This window comes from Lagopus leucura, unplaced genomic scaffold (assembly GCF_019238085.1).
Source record: "Lagopus leucura isolate 7727_CA_CO unplaced genomic scaffold, USGS_WTPT01 Super-Scaffold_100002, whole genome shotgun sequence".
Classification (NCBI taxonomy): Eukaryota; Metazoa; Chordata; class Aves; order Galliformes; family Phasianidae; genus Lagopus; species Lagopus leucura.
In genome coordinates this window covers 79,600,779-79,625,179 of record NW_024962263.1, presented here as the reverse complement: position 1 = coordinate 79,625,179, position 24,401 = coordinate 79,600,779, and the positions used below count along the sequence as shown (strand labels likewise).

Below are 24,401 nucleotides of genomic sequence, written 5' to 3'. Positions count from 1 at the left end.
TTTTTTTTTTTTTTTTTTTTTTTTTTTTTTTTTTTTTTTAGAGGACGATTTCAACTTTGGGTGTTTCATTTTACAATCCGCAAACAGGCATTTTAGCATTTTAGATCTGATTCTTGTCAGGTCATCCTTTTTTTTTTTTTGTTTTTAATACTCTAGTTCTTGAATTCTGCCAGGAGAAAAATAGGTGTATGCTAATATTAGTTGTTTATTTCCTTTCGAGGGAAGGAGTGAAGAGGCGAGAAAAGAGTAACATTGGACTAAAGCAAATAAAACAAATATACTCCTTGCAAACGTTCTGAGGAAATAGATGTGTATGTACATCCTTAGAAATACATATCTAATTTTAGTCTTGAAATATAGAGAGGGAGATGCTTTCTCTTTCAGCATGCACTGAAATTTGACTTTAAAGCTTTCCAGTGCATTCATATTTGTGGGGCTGATGACAGAGCAAATGATCGTACTGTGTGATCACACGTGCTTACTGACCGAGAGCAGCCAGCGCTCCTGGTGCGCTTTAGGCCATGCACGTATGGGCATGAGCTAGTTTTGAGGGCAAAATGTCAGTCTGTTCCCTTATTTATAGGACTAAGCAACCCACTTCTGGAGCCGATCCCCATGAAGTGGCTGTGTGCAGCCTGTCCGGACTGTGCCCTTGTCAGCGCGCTGCGCTCAGGCCCGGCAGCCGGCTTCTGAGGGAGCCTGGGCCCAGCGCCCGCTGACACCAGGGCAGCAACTCCGTGCTGCTCTGCGTGGAAAGATTCGCTCATTTCCACCCAAAGCGGTGAAATAGAAACGGGCAGCCATTTCATTTTGAAATACCCCGCCCTCCTAAACAAATATTAAAAAGAAAATGTAGGTTTTGGCCCGTGGGTATCCCAGTAATTTCCACTGATTAAGTTGACGCTTGTAATTGGGATCTAGGTGGTCCGTGTTTTGCAGAACATTAAGTATCTTTGTTTTTTGATTTCAGTAGAGGAAGTCACAAGATTTATACAGTCCCTTTGATATTTTATTTAACCCAATAACTGCTTGGGAAGGTAGGAGCCTGTTTGGTTTACCTTTGTCCTAGATTCAGTTTTAATATCTAATGCATAAATGAGAGGGGTGATCTTTATTCCTAATGATTCATGCTGCCTCAGAGCACCGTGGTTTCGAGTTGTGCTGCCTTTCCCACTGGGGGATGCAAACAAAAGAACAATAATTTCAGACTCCTCCTTCAGTTTCCAAGAGAACCTTAGCTGCTCAGGGATAGCTCTGAATTTTAAAAGCATTTTTCTTCCAAATTATGTATTGATTGCACATAAAATAGCAGTGCTGTAATGTGCAATTTAAAACAAATGCATGATGGCGCTTATTTGCTTTTAATGCTGCTTTTTTCCAGCAGAAAACAAAAAGGGGTTTCTGTTCCCATAAACCAGTCTTGCAAAACCCTTACAAACATTTATTAGTCTAGACACAAAATATTCTCACCCAGCCTCATCCTGACGATGGCAAAAAGAAACCGACAAGCTAATATTGTACTTGGCTGTCCAGAAAAAATAAAAAAGAAAGGGATGCTGGGGGTGAAGGGTGGGAATCTAGCCCCAGGCCACCAAACCAGTAACGTTTTGCTGGGGCTGCCTACAACAACAGATGCGTTTGATTCCTGTGGGTTTTCCAGGCCTGCCTATTCTCTTATGCTAAACTTGGACACTCTCATAAACATTCTCTCTCAGCACCACACCCTGGTCTTATCCTGGACTCCTTGGAGTTGGTTGATTTAATAATGACATTAGACACTTTGTCTTGCCTCTCTTTACCTGTTTTTCTGTTCCTCTTCTTGCCCTGGAAGTGACTTAACAAATGCATTAATTCAAAAACATTTAAAATATGTGGGAATTGGAATAACTGGTCGAAATCAAAATGATTTAATATGGGAGATTTGACCACAGTTTAAGTCTGAGCGTATGGAGCATTGGTCTAAATGATCTATTCTAGTTTTGAACTGCATTTGGACTTCTGATATCTTTCATAAATAGCAAATGCTTCTTATTGTTTGGTTTCATGGTTGTTTGCAGACTTTTGCTTAGAGGGATAAATTCTCTATGTAAGTGTTATTTTATCAGGTGTTTACCTCAGCATTCAGTTACTCACATTATTAATTTTTACATCTCATCATTTTCTTAGAAAATAGTGAGTTACACATATCTCGTGTTTCAGACAACGATTAGCTCCTGTCACTCCAATTTATGCCAGACTGCATTTGGTCGGAAATTAAAATTTAATTGAAAATTTGCCTAAGCAGCATAATGTGTCTGTATTATTAATTAGTTGCTGTAAATATGGAGAATATACAAGAATATGTGTTTGTTGAAGCTTTTAAAAACCCATAAAGGAGTCAAAATACAATACTTACTTACACTTAGTAGATTACATTGATTGTTTCTGTGATGATATATCCGTGTATGTTCAGGTTTTAGCCCCAGTGGAGCTCGTGCTCAAATCCTAACTGGAGATCTTACATAGGAAATAAAATGTCCTGCTTTTTCAGCTCTGAGGGGGTGGAAACTTCTCTTGTCATTCAGAAGATGATTTGCATCTCCGCTCAGTGCAACTGTCTTCAAAGTGAATGGCTTTCTGTACAGTTAGTCATTGATTGCCACTGATTCCATGTTTTCACCAAGAATTTCCAAGTGGCATCTAAAAAGAAAATATATATATATTAACCAAGTTGTTTTTTCTTCATTTTTATATTCCATTAATAAAAATGGATCTGATTATAGTTAGAACAGTACTTCGGCCAGCGATCAGTGTACTTAAAGGCGGATGACTGCTTTAATGAGGGGAGTAAACTCTTCAAAAGGGCTGACAACAGCAGGACTAGGGGAAATGGATCCAAGTTGAAGGAGGGAAGATTTAGGTTGGATGTTAGGGGGAAGTTCTTTACTAGGAGAGTGGTTAGGCCCTGGAACGGGCTGCCCAGGGAGGTTGTGGATGCCCCGTCCTTGGACGTGTTTAAGGCCAGGTTGGACGGGGTCCTGGGCAACCTGATCTAAATGTGTATGTTTGGTGGCCCTGCTAGGCAGGGGGGTTGGAACTACATGATCCTTGGGGTCCCTTCCAACCCGGGTGATTCTGTGATTCTGTGATTCTGTAATGTTGATAAACCAGGTGTTACTTACGAGGGAATGTGTTCAGTGCATTCGTAAAATATTAACATAAATTAACAAAGTGTTTCTAATTAATTGATTTTTATTTTCCTCCTCTAAATAATAGCATGCTTAAATGCAGCACTGATTGTTCTCTTCCTGCGTGGCCCCCAATGCTATCTTCTGTGGCATGCAATTTTCTTGAGGTTTTCTCATGCTTCTTAAGTCTGTTTTCGTAGCACACATGGTATTTTAAATAAAATTCTACTGTCAATTCTCATTTAAATCAGTCAGAACACTGTTTTGACCCTAGGATATCTATGCAGCTTTAAATTACCTGTATATTTTAAAACAAAACTAATCCGATTTTGTGTTTAAACTTAATGTAAAAGCCCTGCAGCTATTCATTTGAAGCACAGTGTTTTATTTAACTGCATCCTTTTCACTTAAATCTCGTTGTCCTAATTTTCCATGATTATACCAGTACATAGCAGACAGGTGAAATAAAGTAGCCTGTTTCTTTAATCCACTTTCTCTCTTCCCTGCCAGGACAGCTGGGCTCCTTCTGCCAGAGTAGCTCACACCACTGACAGCTCTGGGAAAGCAGAAAAAGGTGCAGCCCCTGTTCTACCTATGGCAGCGTCTCCTGGACTGGAGGTGGAGATTACAAATGGGGATCTGGGCAGTTAAGAGGGGGGAAATTAAGTCATGAAGTCAAGCATGTGGTCAGAATGTGGGGAGTGAGCCTGGAAGGGGTGTTGGCTCCTTTAAAAGCCTTTATTTCTCCCTGGATACTTGAGTAAACTGTTATCTCTCTGACTTCCCCAGGTGACTGAACTTCCAGATTCAGCTTTTTATTCAGCTCATTATCCTTGGAAAGCTCTGTATTCCCATGTCTTTTACTCCTTTTGTCACTGGCCTCATTGGCAGTAAACAGTGTTTATCCACTCTGTGAGTACACAGAATAAGATGCTATCTCCCACAGAAATCAGCAGGAGCATCTTAGTAGTACAGAACAGTGCTCAGCAGGAGGATGGAGTCGGGTCACTGTTGCAAATAAAAATGCTTTGCTTTTTGCAAAGGTTAGCATGGAACCCAGTGGTGTTTTATTAGGTGGTTGAGACCTGCAGAGACTGGTTCTGCAGGCAACTCAGTCTGGCCTCCTCGCTTGTTGTTATAAGGTGATGCATCCCCAAATCACAGGGGGATGTCTTAGTTTCAGCTGGGATCGCAGAATCACGGAATTGATGGAATTGTTTTCTTCGGAGTGTCTGGTATGATTCTGTGTTTTGGTTTTAGGAGAATCCTTTTCTCTTAGTAAATAGTTTTAGCTCAGCCCACAAGTTCTACTTTGTTTTTCTCTATTCTCTCTCTTCTCTCCCCCATCCCACTGGGACGCTTTGTGGGGGACTGAGTGAACGACTGCGCGGTGCTCAGCCACCTGCAGGGTTAAACCAGAAATAAAGCAGAACAGACGGCCCTTCTGGACATTGGCTAATCCAACCTCCTGCTCAAAACAAGGTTAACTTTGAAGTTAGATAGGGCTGTTCTGGGTCTTTCCAAGTTTTGAAAACTTCCAAGAATTAAAATGCCTTTAAAGTTCCCAGTACATCTGCACAACCTCTGCAGCAACTGCCTGCACTCCATAGCCAGCACTGAGATGCTGTAACTGCTGTGGCTGTGCCCCAGAGTTCTTCAGGAGCAGACTGAGGGTATGTTGGCATTGCACTGCGATACTCACCAATGTAAGCAAGCTTCACATTCTCATCTTGATCTTGATGGTAGTTCAGCACTGCAGTGGGGGTACTGCACTTAATGGCAGAGTCTGAGTGCCCTGCATAAGGAGAGGGAAACTCAAGTGTTTCATACTTGTGAAAAATAAAAAGTGTGGATGCATGATCAGTGTTGGATCAGGCTGGAGGATAACATCCTGAAGAAATTCTGGAAGGTCAGCTGTGCTTGCAGGCATGGACAGAAAGTTTTATACATGTCACCATTATGGAGGAGTCTGTCAGTGGGGACCAGGTGAATTTTAGCTTTTGTTCACCTTGAATTATGTAACTTGCCTTACAGTAAAGTTGATATATGATGCTGGAAGCCATGTTAAAAAGATACACGTATCTGAAATGTCAGCTACAAAGTCATGTTTTTGACTTGCAAGTGGAGAAGCAAAGCATGTGACAAAATAAACAGAAGACTTAACTGTGTAGCGCAGTCTTTGATCTTCTCATAAAGTGGAGCTGAGGTGCTGTAGGAGCCTTTCAGAAGGGGTGGGATGGGAGCAGGTGTGGCTGGGGCATGCAGAAGGGGTAGTAAGGAAGTGCAGGTGAGCAAAAGCCCACAGGGCCTGTGTGGCTCTGAAGAGTAGTTGCAGCCTTGATGGCAGCCTTAAAGTCCATCTCAACAAGTGCTGGACTAGGTTTGTACAGTAGGATCTCTTTTTTCAAGTGACACTCCATGTACATGCTTATTTCTATTCATAGAATACTGGCTCCTACAAGCACTGGATTCATGCTTTTATGTTCAAATGTTTTGGAATCTTTTACAAATTACTTAAATCCAGGATCTGTATTCTGGTGTATTCAAGTCTGTGCATGGAGTATGTAGCAGTGCGTGTTAGCATCTCGTGGTGAGTCCATTCCAAGTCCTTGTTTTTGTTTTCCTAAATCTCTGATGTGAGAATTTCTGACTTATTTCTGCTTTAGGGCTGTTTTTCTTTGAAAATTCCTTGAATTTTGGGGAAACGTTCAACTGGTTCAAAAGCAAAGTGAGCAGAAAGTGAAGAAGGAAGCAAGAGATAGAAGTGAGGCAGACTCTGTACGAACCACTTTATCTTTTCCTGAACAGCTCTGTGCCTCAGGGATTTGACATAGGAATCAAGATTTGGCAAGGATCTAGCCCTGAGGTCTGAGAAAAGTGTTCTGCTGTTTTCAGAGAGAGAGAGGGAAAACGGGAGAAAAAGAAAAGAATTTGGCAGAATTATGAGCCGTAATGTATCGCTACCTTTTAGTATTCAAGGTAAAATTTACGGGATGTTTTGTCATCTGCTCTTGATAGTAGTTTTATGCCTGTCATGCACATTTGCATGCTTCTTTAGACCACCTGCCTTAAGTGGGTTCCCCTCCTCTGAGTAGGTTGGTACATTGGCATGCAGCAGCGCGGTGCTGGCCTGGTGTCAGGTGGAGAAGCTCTGGGAGCCAGCAAGCTCTGAGCTCTCGTCCCACTTGTTTAAGGGTAGAGAGCTCCCAAGCCTGTTAATTGCCGTTGAGATTTCATTTCACTACAGTAAAGGGAAAATAATAACGAATGCAAATAGCAGCTGATCTGGAATCTGGTTTGCAGTGTGATGAGGGCATGCACAGTTAGTTTCAGTCGGTGGAGGAGGGGGAGAGGAGAGGGAGACAATCTGTGCTGAGCTGTGTCACCTCTAACAGCGCGGGGGTTCCTGTATAGCAACGAGATGATGAGGGAATGAGTCGGGCTATCTAGCAAAGGAGACCATCTGTAGGGCTGCTGCGTTCCTCCTGAAAAAGCTGAAAGGTGCCTGGGGACACGAGCTCCAGGAAGTGAAAGGAAGGTCTGGTACTTCCAGCACTAGGCTAGGGCCTGGGAAAGATAAGGTCTCTAGAAATTTTTCAGCTGAAAGAAAAAAAACAAACGCACATTTGAGTTGAAAGGAACATTTTGTGAAGTCGTGTCTGTGCCAGATTGCTTCGTTTTAAAGAAGGAAATTCCAGGAGAACAAAACCTTTTGTTTTGATGTTTTAAGGAGAAACTTTTTCATAAACAGTTTCTAAAACGAATCAATTTTAACTGTTATGGTTTTTAAAAGCTAACCTGAAGCAAACATTTTGGGGGTTGAATTAAATGTTTAATCAACCCAAAATGCATTCTGCAATCTTTTCAGGTCAGTAATGTTATTTCCTCTTCCTTTCTGTTTTCAGTGTAACAGCACAGCAAGCAAAACAAAATAGCTGTAACTATGCAGAAAAATCAGTCTCCAACTCTGCTCCCATTTTGTTGGATATGACAGGCATTTATATCAGCCAGGTCTGTTACTTTTAAGAATGATCCTGCAGAGATGGTAAAAGCACTGAGTGCTCACAGTGTGAATTAAATACCGTAGGGGGCTAAAAATCAAGACCAGCCAATGTGATGTTGAGCTGCTAAAATAAGTAACAGAAAATACTTGCTTATTTATGTGCCTGAGGAGCAGAAACAGAAGCCATATATGTTAAAGATGCTGGCTCACCAGTATACCCGTGATTGTTAAGTACCTATCAGATTTGATCAGTAGCTCGTATGTGATCAGACCTAAAACCTGGCTATGGTTTTGTGCCAAAAGCAGTAGCATGATTTGTGCTCACTGTAGAGGTACCTGGAAAGTATTTTCTAACAGAGAAAGATAACATGGGTCATTTAATGATCACTTCTAACCTAAAATGCTGATTTTTACTGTGATGGATATCATGCTCATTATCCTTTAAAACCAACAAGGATTGGAGTTAACCATGAAGATTGTCATATATTCTCTGGCAGGTTCCTTTTAGTCTCCAGAGGGCTTCATGTTCACTTCCCATTTGTCAGCCTCAACTCAGGTCTGGTTTTGGCTTATTAGAAAGTGTATGTGGGCAGGAGTAGAGCAACTTTTGGTATTTGCCTGCGGGAGCCATTGCAAACTAATGCAGCAAGGACTTTAAGCTTGCCCCTGTATTGCAGCACACCTGAAGTCCTACTACTATCAGTCTGATAGGTTTTGCTCCCATTTTGACGTGGAACATGTTTTAAAACTGGAATGAAATGTGAATATTGTGGGGTTTACACTGAGATTTGGTTTTATTTTAGAGTAATAAGCAGTAATATCTTCTATGCTTTGCAGGTGTTGAACAACTGAAGAAACTGGCTCCGTAAAACATCATCTTTCACCTTCCTCACTGAAAGGCAGTACAGTTGCAGTCCCATCAGAGCAGATTATGGCTATACTGAGCTCTGTGCAGAATAGTTCTTGGCTTGGATACAGCGACTCAGACAGAATGGTAATAGTTAAGAGTGGGCTAAACAAAGGATTGACAGTTCCATATTGTTGCGGATTAACCAGAAGCTGTACAAAGAAGACAGAACACAGCTTTCTGTGCTGACAAAGGCAATTTATGATGTAGGTGATCTTAAAAGTTAGAAGCGATTCCCATTCCTCAGTCTTCTGCTAAGCTACCCTATTTGTGCACATTCTTCCAATGGCATTATTTGAGTTTGGCTCTATCTTGTTTTGTTGTTTTTTCCTCTTTTTTTTTTTTTTTTTGTATGGTGGATAGAGGTGTCATGCAGCAAGTAGGGAAAATGACTTTTCATAAAGCATACAGCCTGAACACGTGTGTACAATGCGTTTTGTAACCTCATTTATTTTGTGCAGCATCAGCTTTTCTTGTTTGGAGGCTGGAAGGAAGGGATGAGTAATAATTTTGTCCTGGAAACGGGTTCTTTTACTTCTTTTTCTGTTACTGTGAACCATGTCTTTTCCTTCTAAAACTCTTATCAAAGAGGCAAGAGGTTTCTGCCTGCATTTAGAAAACGCTTACATAAATCTTTATCCAAATCTGCTACGGAGACAACATCTAAGTGTTGAATTTCACTCTGGAGGATGTCTGTCCTAGTAAAATTATTAATGAATTGGGGTTAGTATCTGTTTGTGTTCTATTTCTGGAGAGCTGTGTCCTGAGCAATTGCCAGTTCAAAGATAAAAATACAAGTTCCTGGACCTTCAAAAATGTGTGCCTGCACTCACTTTATTTTTTTGTTTGTATCTGGGAAAATACCTTTTATGGACTGGTTTTGCTAGAGATGTCAGTTGTATGTAATTTTACCCCAGATTTTGAAAAAGTGCCGTTCTTCACCTCTAGGGTACGACTGGCTTTCTGAGCTGCAAGCACATCTGTTAGCTTGTCTTTTTTTTTTCATCTGCTGAAACATCCAAGGCTGATCTCGATCCATTCATCTCTTAGTTGTGTGCTAATGTTTGGAATTGTTCTAATTCAGGTGTATTACTTTGGTCTTAGCTTTGTTTAACCTTAGATTCACAAGCGCTTGTCTTTCAAGCTTGTCAGGTCCCTGTGGATGTCATTCCTTCCTTCTGTCCTGTCAGCTCTACCACCTAGCTCAGTATCATCCGCAGACTTGCTGAGAGTGCACTTGATCCCACTGTCTATGTCATTAATAAAGATATTAAACAGTACTGGTCCCAGTATGGACCTCTGAGGCCACCACTCATCAGAGATCTCCACCTGGATATTGACCCACTGACTGTAACTCTCTGGATAAAGTCAGCCAGCCAAAGATGCTGCTTTTGGCATATTGTGAATACTTGAAATACTTTGTGAGAAACCAAATTGCACAATACAGTTTCAGTATAGAGAAATAAAAATACAGTCCAAACAGGAATAGAACACCTTAAAAACATTTTCTTATGTATTTGATCCTGAAGTATTTAAGGGGCAAGCCAAAGTGTCCTCTGGACCATTAGTGATGGTCTTTAAGAATTTGTGAAGGCTGAGGGGTAGTCTTTGTGGACACGAAACAAGCAAATGTAATGGCCAATATTAAATGAGAGAGCAGAGGAGGAGGACATCCAGAGAATTACACTTCAATTAACAAAATATTCGTACCCAGAAATATATAGGACAAATTTACTAAAAAAAAAAGAAAAAGCTATCTTTAAGCACCTAGAGAGTGAGATTTTTTCTTTTAAGGAAAAAAGAAAAGGTGAATTTCTCAAAACCAAGTCCCACACACCATGCCAAGCCAATTAATTTACTTTCATTCCCTGTTAAGGGAACAGGATGTCACAGACCCTGCCAAAGACAAAATACATGACGGGGCTGCACTTGGTGTTCTTGTAAGAAGTACAGAAAGGATGTTTTAGAGGAACTTAAGCACAAAGGTGATGCATAATTGCTTTGATTTTTTTATGCAAGTATGAGTTTTCATAATTACCTGATAAAGTGGAAGAGCACATCAAGCAGCATGCTGCAGATGAAGTAATCCCATTGGTAACCAGTGCAAGGGAGTGGAGGTTTCTGTACAGTTTGTAGAGGACAGAAGGCTGAGAAAGGTTGCAAACATCTGGCTTTGTTGAGATTTTAGTGAATGCTGTTGTAGCTCTTGACAGCTCTTATTTACACAGGATTCTAAAATCACAGTGTCCTGTGGGGGAAAAAAAAAAAGAAAAAAAGAAAAAAGAAGTAGTGTAATGAGTATCATAGAACAGTTTGGTTTAGAAGGGATCTTTAAGATCACCTAGTTCCAGCCCCCTGCTACAGGCAGGGTCACCTTCTTCTAGACCAGGTTGCTCACAGCCCCATGCAGCCTGGCCTTGAATGCTTCCAGGGAAGGGAGGAGAGTATAGGAACAGTTTCCTGCTCAGTAAACAGCAGAGGAATGGGATAATCTTCTGTGCACAGCGAGCAAAACCAAACCACAGCAAAAAGGGACATGTTACAGAGATTAAACTACAAAGGCACAGATGATCCAATGGCACGTAGGCTTATAGGCACTATGAATGTTGTTTGCTAAGGGAGGGAATAGGGGAGAAACGCTCATTGATTTGTTGGACAGGGTTTGCACTTTATTTATTATCTCAAGCTTTATCTAGGCATGCTGCAGTATTGTGTGTGAGGTCAAACACTGCTTTCTTTCACTTGTGCTCTGGGCCAGCCTACTGTGACCCTCAGCAAGCCCCTGTGCCCAGCAGGCAGCCGCATACTGATGGATCCCACGTTCTCCATTCTGGATGGGTACTGCAAGACATCTTAGTTACCTTCCAAACTGCAACTTCAGCCAGCTTTCCTGGCTGCCAAGAAGCTTTTGAAAATTGGTATTCCTGAAATTGTACTCAAGATGGCAGAAGGATTAGGTAATACCACCCAGCTCTTCTGCAAGAGAACTGCTCAGCGTTCAGTTTTGGCTGCTGTCTGCCTTTTGTGATGAGCCCTCTGGCCCCACGCAGAAGCAGCACAGTAAATGGCACCCTACCTCTCATCCCTCAGAACATGGAGACAAATGGATCCATTTGGCTTTGCTTCCTGGTTTTCTCACTGCAGAGATAAATGAGGTGACCTGTGATGCATACTTTGTATATGCATTAAAATAAATACTTTTTGCACCTCTGTGCTATTTTCCAGAGTGCCAGCACTAGTTTGTGGAATACGAGTGTCTTTCAAGTCTGGTGCTGTTAAACAATTTCAATCCTGAAATGATGATCACCTAAGATTTATCTGTCAGCACTGTTGGTGTCCTTAATGCTGTGTAACCACACCCTTGGTGTAAGGAGTCCGTTGTGCCAGGCTGTGCAGAGAAGAAATACAGGTAGATTTGGAGATCACTTACAAACATTTGGGGAGGATTTTTGCAGAAAAGTGTGGTGATGTGCACAGTGTCAAAAACAGAGTTTACAGAGCAGCACTGTCTGGTAGCTATAGATGAATACTAATGTCTTCGGCCTTAGGAGAAAAATGTGAAGTTAAGAACAGCCTTTGCTGCCCACATAATGAAAATTTTGTGTTTGGAGTGGAAATGGTATTTTTTTTTCCCCTTCTCACTTCTTTACTCTTCCTTTTAACTGCTCTTCTTTTTCTTTTAAGATTTGGTCATGAGCAAAACTGGCTTTCTGTTTTTAACCTGTTACGTGCTGTAACCTTCTGAAACAGCTGCTTGAACCTTCCTCTTGCACTTGAGCATGCTACTGCTTTGGGAAGTAGGTGATGTCCTGCTATCTAAAAATTCATGAATCTATGGGATTTCTGGCACGAGAAATCAGTGTCTCATTTTATTTTAAGAAGGAAACTATTATAGAGTTTATAACCCTTTTCAGTAGCTTGTGCATCATTTCCAATAGACTAGTTATGGTCCCCATGGGATAAAAACTCACTCCAGTCTGGGCAATTTAAGAACATATTTATTCTCTGAATTTATGTAGGCATCAAATTTAATTTGTACTTCTGTAGTTTTTTCTTAGAAATGAAGTAGGAATTCTGAATAGAAAATATATAATTTTCTTTGGCTTCTGCCTACTGTGTCACTCTTTAATCGCTTTTCTCTAGTGAAGTTTGTACAGTCAGTCTTGTCCCAACTAATGCATGGAGCCATGAAAACAGTGTAGTTAATTGCCACATGCTAACAATTTATTGGCCTGGGATTGGCCTTCAATTGGGAGAATGACATCTGGGGAGCTAGGATGAGAGGATTGTCATCCTTGTCTGTTGGAGTGCCTTGAGAAGGCAGTGTTCTGTCTGCTTTCAAACTTGGGAGAAATGACCCAGAGCATGCATATATGTACATACATAATGCAGTAGAAAAATATGCTAAACATGCCTTTTCTAGGAGCCTTCACTCCGTTGGGCATAGCAAACAAGATCATCGTGGAGATGTCATGCTGGGGATGAGTTTGTGATGGGAAGGACTTGAGTTTCCATTGCAGCTGAGAGAGAATGTCGTAGCCTAGATAAAGCAGCCCAAGAGTAAGACTGCCAAAATGATGTAGGGAAACAGAAGATTACATTTTCTATGCCATTCTCTGTCTTAGGCCTTTCGTTGCATTCATTGCATAAATTTCAGCCGATAATAAGTGGGTTGGAATTTGCCTTTCTTACTCTAGCTTTGAGGATCAATCTCTTCTTGGAATGGGTCTGCTGGTTTCAGGGGTGAACAGTGGAAGATTGAACACCAAAGGGTTGAATTAAATCATGCTGTGTATCAGAATAGAATGTACTCTTTAAATTGAACTAATTATACTGTCTCTTCTTTGCACAGGTGGTGGATGTGGACTTTAAAACAGTGTCTCAACATTTCATCCTCAACTGTCCCTTTTTAATCTGATTGCACTACAAAAGAAAAGCTGCTAATGGGATAAATGTTGAGACGTTACAAGAACTGACTTGAAGTACCAAAAGCCATTATTATTAATCAAGAAGAGCTTGAAGCTAAGTCTGTATCTGACCAGTCAGTATCACTTTCACCTAACAGGCATGGCAAGTAAACGAAAATCAACAACACCGTGCATGGTCTTAGCCAACGAGCAAGATCCGGATCTGGAAATGGTATCAGACTTGGAGGAAGGACCACCTGTAGTCACGCCAGCAGATAGTAATCCTACAGCAGAGAGCATAGCAAGTGAAGAGGATGTTCATGAGAGTGTGGATTCAGACAATCAGAAAAGTACAAATAAAGTAGAAGGTGGTTATGAGTGTAAATATTGTACTTTTCAGACTCCAGATCTCAATATGTTTACTTTCCATGTGGATTCAGAACATCCCAATGTAGTATTAAATTCATCCTACGTTTGTGTAGAATGCAATTTTCTTACCAAAAGATACGATGCTCTCTCAGAACATAATTTGAAGTACCACCCTGGAGAGGAGAATTTTAAGTTGACCATGGTGAAACGTAATAATCAGACAATCTTTGAACAAACAGTAAATGATCTCACTTTTGATGGGAGTTTCGTTAGAGAAGAAAACGCTGAACAGGCTGACCCTTCTGAGGCCCCCTCCGCGGGGATCTCCATTAGCAAAACTCCTATTATGAAAATGATGAAAAACAAAACAGAGACTAAACGCATCGCTGTTTTCCACAATGTGGTCGATGACATTCCTGGTGAAGAGAAGGGAAAGGAAAATGAGCCAAACTCCGAAGAAGCAGTAGAAAACCAACCAGCACTGGCAGTTTCTGAGTCCAAAGCGAGCCATTCGGTTGTTTGCAGTGCAGCCGATGTAGCTAGCACAGTTGTGACCCCAGTGATTCAGCCTGGGATGGCACAGGTTATAACAGCTGTTACAGCTCCACAGAACTCAAACCTGATCCCCAAAGTCCTGATACCTGTAAACAGCATTCCAACCTATAATACTGCTCTGGACAACAATCCTCTTTTGCTCAACACCTATAACAAATTCCCGTATCCAACCATGTCGGAGATCACCGTTCTTTCCACTCAAGCTAAGTACACAGAGGAACAGATTAAAATCTGGTTTTCTGCCCAACGTCTGAAACATGGTGTGAGCTGGACACCAGAGGAAGTGGAGGAAGCAAGGAGGAAACAATTTAATGGCACAGTGCATACTGTGCCACAGACAATTACTGTTATTCCGGCGCACATTTCCACTGCCAGCAATGGTTTACCTTCAATTTTACAGACATGCCAAATAGTTGGTCAGCCAGGACTTGTTCTCACTCAAGTCGCAGGTGCAAATACGTTACCAGTCACGGCCCCAATAGCTTTGACTGTAGCAGGAGTCCCAAACCAAACCCAGCTACAGAAGAGTCAGATTCACACTGCTCAGCCTATCGCAGAAACCAAACAAGTCGCTGCCGTTCCAGCCCCTCAGCCTATCAAAAATGAAACTGCACTAATGAATCCCGATACCTTTGGCATGCGAGCAAAAAAAACCAAGGAGCAACTGGCAGAATTAAAGGTCAGCTACCTTAAAAATCAGTTTCCTCAGGATTCAGAAATTAGTAGGCTTATGAAAATAACAGGCCTGACGAAGGGAGAGATCAAAAAGTGGTTCAGCGATACACGCTACAATCAGAGAAACTCAAAGAATAACCATGGGATTCATCTCAACAGTGACTCATGTGCCACCATCATTATCGATTCAAGTGACGAAATGAATGAGTCCCCAACAGGAGTTGCTCCACAGAACAAGCCGTCCTGGAGTGCATTTCCTGACTTCACCCCACAGAAGTTCAAAGAGAAGACTGCTGAGCAGTTGCAAGTCCTCCAAGCAAGTTTTCTTAATAATCCTGTCCTTACTGATGAAGAGATGAATAGGTTAAGAGCCCAAACCAAACTTACCAGGAGAGAGATTGATGCCTGGTTTGTGGAAAGAAGGAAATCTAATGTCTTAAAGGAAGAGGGAACTGAGATGAATGAGAGCAATGCCAGCAGCTCGAAAGAAGAAGCTGGAGAAACATCTGCAGGGGATGGAACAGCAGGGTCAAAATCAGGGGGCTCTGCTCCAAGCAAAATAGGCAAAAAATCACCAGAGCAGTTGCACATGCTTAAAAGCTCCTTTGTTCGTACTCAGTGGCCATCTCCACAAGAATACAACAAGCTGGCAGAAGAAACAGGGCTCCCAAGATCAGAAATTGTGAGTTGGTTTGGAGATACTCGCTATGCCTGGAAAAATGGGGGATTGAAGTGGTATTATTATTACCAGAGTGCCAATGCAAACAGTCTGAATGGCCAGGGCTTCTCAAGGAAGAGAGGGAGAGGAAGACCAAAGGGGCGAGGAAGAGGGAGGCCTCGAGGGAGGCCTCGGGGAAGCAAGAGGTTAAATTGCTGGGACCGAGGTGTGTCTGTCATAAAATTCAAAACTGGAACAGCAATCCTGAAGGACTACTATATGAAGCACAAATTCCTTAATGAGCAAGACCTTGATGAACTTGTAGCTAAATCTCACATGGGGTATGAGCAGGTCAGAGAGTGGTTTGCAGAAAGGCAGAGAAGATTAGAACTCGGAATAGAGCTGTTTGAGGAGAAGGAGGAGGAAGATGAAATGTTGGAAGATCAGGAAGATGAAGAGGAAACGGATGATAGCGATACTTGGGAACCCCCACGACATGTTAAGCGTAAACTTTCAAAATCAGATTGATGTGCAGTTTGGAATCTGGGAGCCAAAAACCCGTGAATTAGGCTTGATGTTATGGTGAAGAGCCAAACGATTTTTCACGGCCTTCAGCTTCAGCAAGCACCTGCTTAGCATCTTCGTTGCACCTGAAGGAACGTGGGCAAGATGCTGTCTGCGCAGGCAACAGATATTTGCTTCCTTGCTACCAGAGATGGACGTCCTCGGGCCTAGCTGAGCATGTGGGGTTATAAATCAGCGCCAGTTCAGCTCCTCCTCTTCCACGTGACCAGTGGGAAGGTTCATCGTTCACGTGACTGCTTCTCAATATTTAATTGCCTTATCTTGTTTAATTCCAAAAAACAAACCACAGACACATTTTTTTGTTGTTGTAGGAGAACATTACCTGCTCGCAAAGGAGGAAAATGCAAAAGCCTAAGATGTCTTTTTGCAAACATCACTTCACCTGAAAGGTTTCAAGGCCTGGGTTTATTTCTTAAGGAAAGAATTCAAAAGAGAAGGGGAAAAGTGTGACAAAGGAATCAATGAACATAGGGGTGAGGATTGCTTGGTTTAAGAAAATGAGGTGATTTTGGCACCTTTTGCGTATCTTCAGAGTGTTTTGGGTTTACAGAACTTGTGTTGAAATGTTTCTTGCTGATAATTACAAGCTAACTGAATGAGTTTACTGCTAGAAAATGCTTTTTGTTAAATTTAATCAGCGTATCTTACATCAGTTTAATTTAAATGCCTGGCAGACTTGATGCAGTTGATAGTAACGTTCATTTTTAGCTTGTGCATTCTTTACTTTTTTGGAAAATGGTTAGAAGCTATGTGTATTTCTAACGAACATGAGTAATTTCTTGAAATCTTACACTGTATTTTAAGGTAAACGTGAGGTGGGAACTGCCTAAAAGTCGTTCACCATTGCTTAGGGTTTTGTATGAATACACAGATATAGAGATGAAAAGTGTCTTCAGGTGCTAGCAAGAAAGATTTTCAAGTATGCGGTGGCAGTGACCTGCTTTTTAATTTTCAAGCAAAATGAAGCTATATGCCTTTTAGGTGCTTAAAAATGATAAAAAAACCAGTGTTCAACTGTTTGTTAATGGTAGCCCAATTGAATGTTTTGCGTGCAAGTTTAACTTAAAATTCATCCTACTGAATTGAGCTCACCGATAGAACAGCCCTGTTCTTAGGGCTGTTGGGTGAACACTTATTTGTAGAGATGGTTTCATCTACGTGAACTGAACTCCAAAAGTAGTCTAATCTGATAGGGAACATCTGCATCTTGAGTAAATGCTTATGTATATATATAGAATGGCTTTTTATACGTGTATAAAAAGCCATTCAATTTCAAGGTAATGAAATAGTGGCATAACCAACTTAAAAATAATGGGCCAAATTCATGAAAGCTAGGCTATGCAGATATCTGACATCATAGAAAACTGGTACTCCAAGAAGAGTAGTTTGTGTTCTGGCTACTGTCAGTCTGTATTTTTTAGGGCTGAGTTATATTTAGACGTCAAAAATGGATGATGAGTTGGTGCTGCTGTCACCAGCATTGTCTGCTTTACATGGGCACTAACAGGAACTATCCTAGTAGCTCCCTTTACACCTCCGCCAACATCTTCTCTGCAGGCATTTGCATCTATTGACCTACAAGAGAAATTAGTGTGGAGAAAATGTTCCCTAATACTTCTACATCTCCAAGAAATACTCTTTCTTCCTTACTGTGATAACTGACTGTCCAGAGTCCAAGGAAATGCTTTCAGTGATGATTTTCCAAAGCAGAGGAGTTCATGTTAGATCTGTTTTTCATGTCAGATTGTGAGTGAAACCTGGGTGAAAAAAAGAAAGGGGATAATGTCTGACCAAAAAAAAAAAAAGAAGTGTTGTTAACTTACCTGACTCACCTTCCTCCCTGCACACATGTAGCTACCTTTCTGCTCTCTGATTGAATGGGCTGCCTGAATTGCAAGACGATGTTCCGCTTGAAAGCCTTTTTCTGACCTTCTGAGATTGCTAGAAATACTGATGTGTGTGACACAGTTTTGGTTATCAAACTGTTTCCTGGCATCCAAGACTCAGGTCAGTGAAACCAAGGCACAAAGCAGCCAACAGTGTGATGCCTTTATCTCTTGATGCTTATCACTGTGAGGACAAGCCTAGAATCCCTCAGCTTAACTTTGGGGTGGGAGAGAAGCAGAGCTTTGTTGGCAGTGTTTCTCTGGAGTGCTGTGACTTTGGGTAAGAGAGATCCGGGTTTCCAGCATGAATTGCTACAGTGACAAGGAAGTAGAGAAAGAGATGCTGTTTTTAAATTTATGAAAAAATTAAGGCTTATCTTTAAACTGCTTGGGAATATGCTTTTAGCAACCAAAATCTGGAGTTGCCTTAAATCTTAAGGACAAGCCAGAATTAATTTTCTTTCCCCCCCAAAAAGACCCAAGAAACCTGTCTAAACATCCCCATTTTTGTTAGCAGAGACTTAGTGTAGGTTATCACTGCATCGAACCTTCTTTAGAAGATGGGAAAAATAAGGATCCAAGTTAATTATGTGATTAAACTGGGAAATTTTCCATTTTGGCAGTGTTCTGTTAAATAACACTCAATTATAATGGTAGGCCTTAGTACATCTGATCTCAAAAACACAGGAAGAGGAAATGCATTGTTTATCAGACTAAATATAGTTGGATTGGGTATCTTCTTTCCATAAAATGGTCAGAGGGGATGGCTGATGTATCTGGATTTTCAAACACTGTAAACATTACAGTTCTTTGTATTCCAGTGGTTTTAACAGTATTTGCAGCCCATTGAAACCCCATTTCAGAATGCAGATCTGAATTAAACAAGCTCTGGGTTGGATAATGAGAGATGCAGGGTACCCACATTTCCTCTAGGCTAGATGCACATTGTAAGTCTTTCAATTATGCCAAGGGTGAGAAGAATCTGGGTGAGTTCAGATCTGAAAACATCAGTTGTATGCACTTATTATTACTTATAATCTGTTTTGTTTTAAAAGAAGAATCCATTAATTACCAGTTTATTTCATGTTTACAGCATGTATGTATTTGCACTGTGTACTGTGGGAGAGAGGGAGACACCTTCCAGAGGCCTCCTGCATCAGAAATGACAAGAAAAGCACTGGAAAGAGCTGTCAGCTGCTGGTGGCTGACAGGATGGACTGCTTTGTCTGTAACTTGTGGTCGTGGCTGGTTGGAGCTCAAAACTGCTGGTGACTGTGGTTAGTCCAGATTCATCTCATCTCATGTTAGGCTGCTGTGCTCCTTACCATGGTGCCCAAGGCATACTGCATAGTCTGAGTGAAATAGAAATTGTCGAGGGGATACAGCACATCTTCATTCTCCCCCTGAATTGATGTGAGCATCAGTTCCTCTGGAGCTAAAGTTGAGCTTTCTCTTTCATCTGCTGTCTCTGCCAAGAGTACCTGATGTTATGATGCTAGTTAATGCTGTCTTTGAAATACAGTTAACTGGGGATGAAGGTAATCCTTTGCTAGAGTTGAGAGGGAGAAGGGCTAAAAGCAAGCAAGCAGTGTCACAGCTGGTGAGCCATCCACTGTCCTTGGCCACGGTGCTTCATAGCATGTTCTGCTCTTGCTTCTGAGTACAATGGAAAGCACAGTTCTGTCTAAGTAATGCTGGCTTCCCAGTGACACCCTTTTAATAACCCCAAGATTGGTGTGAGTTAGAAAGTCGGAGTTACTCTCCCTTGCTTTGAATGAACTAAGGGAATGCTTGTGTGGTGTGCAAAGAAGGGAAAATGCAGAATCTTGAAGAGACTGCCTGTTGCTTGCCCTGCAGAATTCACTTACCTAGAACTTGCTGAGCAAAACAAATGTCACTCTTGCTATTTTGACAGAACAAGTGTTGCAGTCTTTCGTGTTTAGCATGTGGAAATTTCTGCTTTGATTTGAAAGCAAAAGAAAGATATCTGGCACCTCGTGATTAGAATTTACTGGATTATCTCTAATACACCTTAGTAAATTAGGCCATTTGATTTTTCAGCTTTGTCCAATAATGATTTTAAAACTTTATTTTTTTTTTTCCACAGCATTATGTGCAGTATTGTTTCTGTCTGTAAATTTGAAGGAAACTCATGAGAATCCACACATGGCATGAAATGTTTTTTCTCATGCATGACTTCCTGACTTTGGGCAAAAGCCTGTTTTCCTCCTGCTCACCAAGGCAGGCAAATACACTCCCTTCTCCTCCTCAGAGCAGAAAAAGGACTTTTGAAGCCCATGCAAAGCGATTCACAGCGCAGTGCAGTCCCAAAGGCCAGAAAGCCCCAGCATGCAGACATTCTCCTCCTCCTTCTCTATTTTCCTCTGAAATGAGAGCACAGCAGTAACTCTGACAACTGGTCTCTGGCTGCTGAGTAATAAGCTGTAGTTTAAGGTCAGGAGTATTTTCCCTTTTGCACTTAATGGAGTACTGTGTATTCGAATTGGATCTCAGTGTTTGCTTTTGTAGATACGACGGTCCCAATTTGCATCCTCCACCACCTCCTCCTCTCTGTATATTCATATCTCCCAAGGAGAGAAGATAATTGTTAAAATTCTGTAATGTTAAATATCCCTGCCCTTACCTGAATACACACAAATGTAGAGCGCAATGAAATATAGTTGCTTTCTTTAATTTATTATTTATTGGAAGATAATTTTGCCTGCATTTAGTAGTAATGAAAATATAGTATTGATGAGAGAACAGTAAAACAGTTGAGAGGTGCTCACAGTGCCTGGGATGATCGTATAAATTCCGGATGGGAAGGGCAAGTGCAGGGCTCGGTTCCCTGCCCTGAGCAGTGCTGCATTATGCCTGTGTTCTCCACCAGGCTTTTGATATCCTAGGGCTGAGTAGATGTGGTATGTGGCATGACACAGACTTCTTAGGTCAAGTGACTTAAGGTTTGTGATGTATTAAAACTAGGTAGGAAATGAAAGCTGTAGCAGAAGGAGAACATTTCTATAACTGTACGTGCTCAGTAGCTTGAATTTGTGTATTATTATCTCACTTTTGAAAAGGGAGGTTTTGAAGCACAGGCAGTTTGTAGACAATATTTTTGAGCTTTTGGGTTTTTTTCCTTCTGCAGTGAAGAGCATCTGCATTTTTTTTCAGTGGATACTCATTTAAAAATGACTTAATGCAGCATTTAAAATGTGGAATGGTAACTGTGGATCCCACGGCACTTTTCATGAATTAAGGTGGGATTCACCTGATTGTATGTCGATGTCTGCACGTGAGCAAGGCACCGCAGTAGCTGATGGGTATAGCTAACGAGTGCATGTCAGCAGCTCATCCTGACCGCCTACAATCGATCAGACGAGCTGCACCCTAAACTCCACTGACTGTTACAAGTGGCTGGCAGACACTGGAGCCATCTGAAGTTAGGTGAGATGCAGCCTCACCTTGGAGCGTGCTGGCTGGCTGGCAGCACTGGGCGTTGTGCCCCGTTAGGCGCTCCTTGTGGTTAGCCGTGGTTCTGTCCTCCGCTGCCCACCTGGTGCATGTTGGGAGGTGTGAGGCCTTGCTTTGGTTTTGGTGGTTATTCTAGAGCAGGCGGCACTGCAGTGGTGGATAAAGTAACTGATCCTTGGTTAAAGAACTGTGGCGTAAACATGGCTTGGGGGTTTCTAAAGTTTTTGAGAACCTTACTATATGAACATCGGATTGTGCGTATCTTAAAATGTGGTAAGACAAGTAAGGCTTTTGTCCCCACTGATCAAAGCATTTCCTTACATTTAGTCAGTATTAGATATCTATAATGAAACTTATTGTAAAGAATCTGCCAGAATGACGGAAGATTCGAGTTGTCTTCATTTGTGATACAAAACAACCAACCACAAGAGCTCCACTACGATTCGGAAATGTTCCCCATGCTTCCAGTTCCAGCTTACAGAAGCATTTCCAATTCTGCTTAGTTGGTTATCTGCATGTATGCTTACAGTTTGTACAGAAATGCACTAAAAATGAGTTGCCCGACCCGGGAAGGCTTTATATTGTATAGAAAATGTGGCACTAGGTACTGCTCTTCATGTGCACAGGAGAGTTAACAGGTGTCGATCTCGTTTACAGAAATGATGGAGCTTTGCAATTTTCTATAATACATTGCAATATATTTAAATGTCCTGTTTGACATGTGAATTGAAATTAAGTTAATGCATCGTTATGTATTTGAATATGAGGAAGACGATTCACTAACGACCAGCAAGGTTTTTAGAAGGTGTCCAGTATGTAGCAGTCTGTGTGATCTGTCTGGTGTATGTGATGTTGTTAAAGGAAGCAACACTACTAGTATCGTTTAGAATTAAGAGTTTCTTACGAGTGATGCAATAGCTTACAGTGTCTTTCCTTTGTAGCTGCCCAATGTGGTGAAGGGGAAGCAATTGTTGAAAAAGTTCAAGATAACTGGTTAACTGTGAATGGGCCTAATCTTTCGTGAAACCAAGAAAATATTTGGACACACACAGGACTTGAATACTCAAAAGGATTGGAACTTAGTGTTGTGCCAAAGTTAAACTACTGCAGTTGGCAGAAGTTCTGCACTGTAAATAGAAGACTGATTAAAAGACAGCTTGTAAAAAAGAAAAAAAGATCAAATTTTAATACACTACGTTTTTATTCTGATACATGATGGAAACATTCTGTTTTAGACCTTTTTTGAAGAGGCTTCAGTGACCACTAGATTTTGTCCTCTTATATTTTGTTTGGCCTAATACTATATGTTCTAGTAAGATGGGCTTTACTGCCTGTGTTCTTTGATACGTGATTAAGCTTATAGCTTTGAGTGACCAAACATTTTACAGAGTAAAAGTTCTTAGAAACACTATAACGTAACTGATATTTCTGTGTCTTATTTATCAGGCTCTGCACAAACTTGGGAAGTTGTGCTGGACTTGTACAACTTACATGTGGGAACGCAGCACACTGCTTGGTATTACAAAGCTAAGCCTTTGAGGCAGTACGGATCTTGTCTTTGGATTTATTTTTGTTACTTTTTGAGGCAATGAGATGAACGGATGCTGCTGTAAAATATTTGTAATATTGCCATTATTGCTTTCTGTAGCAACTACTGCTTTTGTTTCAACAGATAAAGAAAATAAATCAGAGATAGAAAAATCCCAAAAGAAGCCGGTAGAAGAAAGGATCACGTGGGAACTTCTGAAAATAAACTTTGTACCAAAAAATTTGAAAACAGAAATAATGGAATAAATGTCTCCTTACTGACTGTGTGCTTTTTAAAAAGGATGTGCAGAAACCGGCAGCCGCGTTCGCATGAAAATGTCACCATCTTCTTGAGGTGTCTTTTTTCCCCATCCACAAAGCCGAGTATCAGCGACGCCTCAGGTGCGTTAGGTTTGGAGACGTGTCCTGGCTGAGGAGCCGGCACGAAGCAGCCTCACGTGAGTCAGTACAGCAGGGTGGTGCTGCCTCTTCTGCCCCATCAGCAGGCCAGGGCTGCGTGCAGCGTTTTGCTCTGCGCTCACATTGAAAGTACCTGGTGTTGGAGGAGCAGGGGCGAGCAGCAACCACTTCACTTCCCTGCTGGAGTCCTTGTCGGTTGGATGTCACGCTTGGTGACTTCAGGGCTGCTGTAAAATGTGTGTTTTCCTCCGAGGGGACCGGGTCTGAGCACGTTCTGTTGAGTGCTGCATCCCGGCAGGGCGAGTCACTGCAGCGCTCCCTTGGAGGCAGCAGCGCTGCCTTCCCTCAGCGGACGCACTGCCCCACTGTGTGGTGCCCTTCTCGAGGCCCGGCTGGAGAGGAGCTGGCACCCTGCCCTCAGCTCAATCCCTGCGTGAGAATAAGCTGAAGTCCACAGAACCGTTCCTGTGCTGTGGTGTGGGCCAGTCCTGACAAATGACAGCCCTGGCTGAAGCGGTGACCTGTGCGCAGGGCTGGAGGCGAGCGCTCGCCGTTGGGACAGCTTGGTGCTGGGCCAAACAGTTTACTCAGTTCAGTGAAAAAACCAGGAGGGAAAATAAAGAATGTTTGTTCTAGATTCCATCAGCTAAAGAGAGAGTTATGAAAAGCTTTGGGCTGTGTTTCTTTAAACAGTTACCTTTTTGTTTACCGTGTTGTCAATGACTCCAAAACACTGCAGCTCAGTCCCTATTTTGACAGGAGACCAGCTGGCCCTCTGGCTTGTTTCTCCTCTCCCAGCCTTCTCTTCCCAGCCCCTTCCATCTTCCAGTTGTTCTCATAACAATACTGTCAACTGCTATTTTTAATAATTTGAATACCACTTTGTGCAATGCTTTGCTTTTCTCTCTGCACCAGAAAGTCCCTTCTGGAGTGACGTTAAGTTGCTTCCTGCGGAGTTTGCTTTGCTTTGAAACGCTGCTGGTGGTGGTCTTCAGGCTGTTTGACTGTTTTCCAACATTTTTGGTTGTTAAACAACTTGTTGTACTTCAAATATGCATATTTCTACTGCAGTAATGTTGGACTGTTAGCATTGTGGCTGTTTCCTTTCAGTCTCAGATAATATCTATTTGGTAGAAGAAAAAAAAAAGACAGGAAAAAGGAGATACATTGGTTGGCTTATCTGGTTGATTTGGGTGAAGATCAAGGTTGGTGTTGGTAGTAATTCACTGAGTGATTTCTTATTTCCCTAAATGAAAACCAAACAGGAG

At 41.7% G+C, this 24,401-nt stretch overlaps 1 protein-coding gene across 12 annotated transcripts in view; it reads left to right on the top strand.

Moving 5' to 3' along the window:
- ZHX1 (zinc fingers and homeoboxes 1) overlaps nt 1-22,996 on the top strand; it is a 28,175-nt gene extending 5,179 nt beyond the window's left edge. Inside the window, exons 1-5 of one of the 12 annotated variants that reach the window (XM_042868670.1) lie at nt 3,588-3,785; nt 8,008-8,164; nt 12,930-16,299; nt 17,681-17,833; nt 18,806-22,996. In XM_042868670.1, coding sequence (XP_042724604.1) covers nt 13,145-15,769 — 2,625 coding nt within the window. In that variant the 5' untranslated portion in view covers nt 3,588-3,785; nt 8,008-8,164; nt 12,930-13,144 and the 3' untranslated portion in view covers nt 15,770-16,299; nt 17,681-17,833; nt 18,806-22,996. Of the gene's footprint in view, nt 1-3,587; nt 3,786-7,784; nt 8,284-12,929; nt 16,329-17,680 lie in introns of those variants that run through there. The other 11 variants (XM_042868679.1, XM_042868677.1, XM_042868682.1 and 8 more) reach the window with 11 other exon arrangements.
- The last annotated feature ends 1,405 nt before the right edge of the window (nt 22,997-24,401 follow it).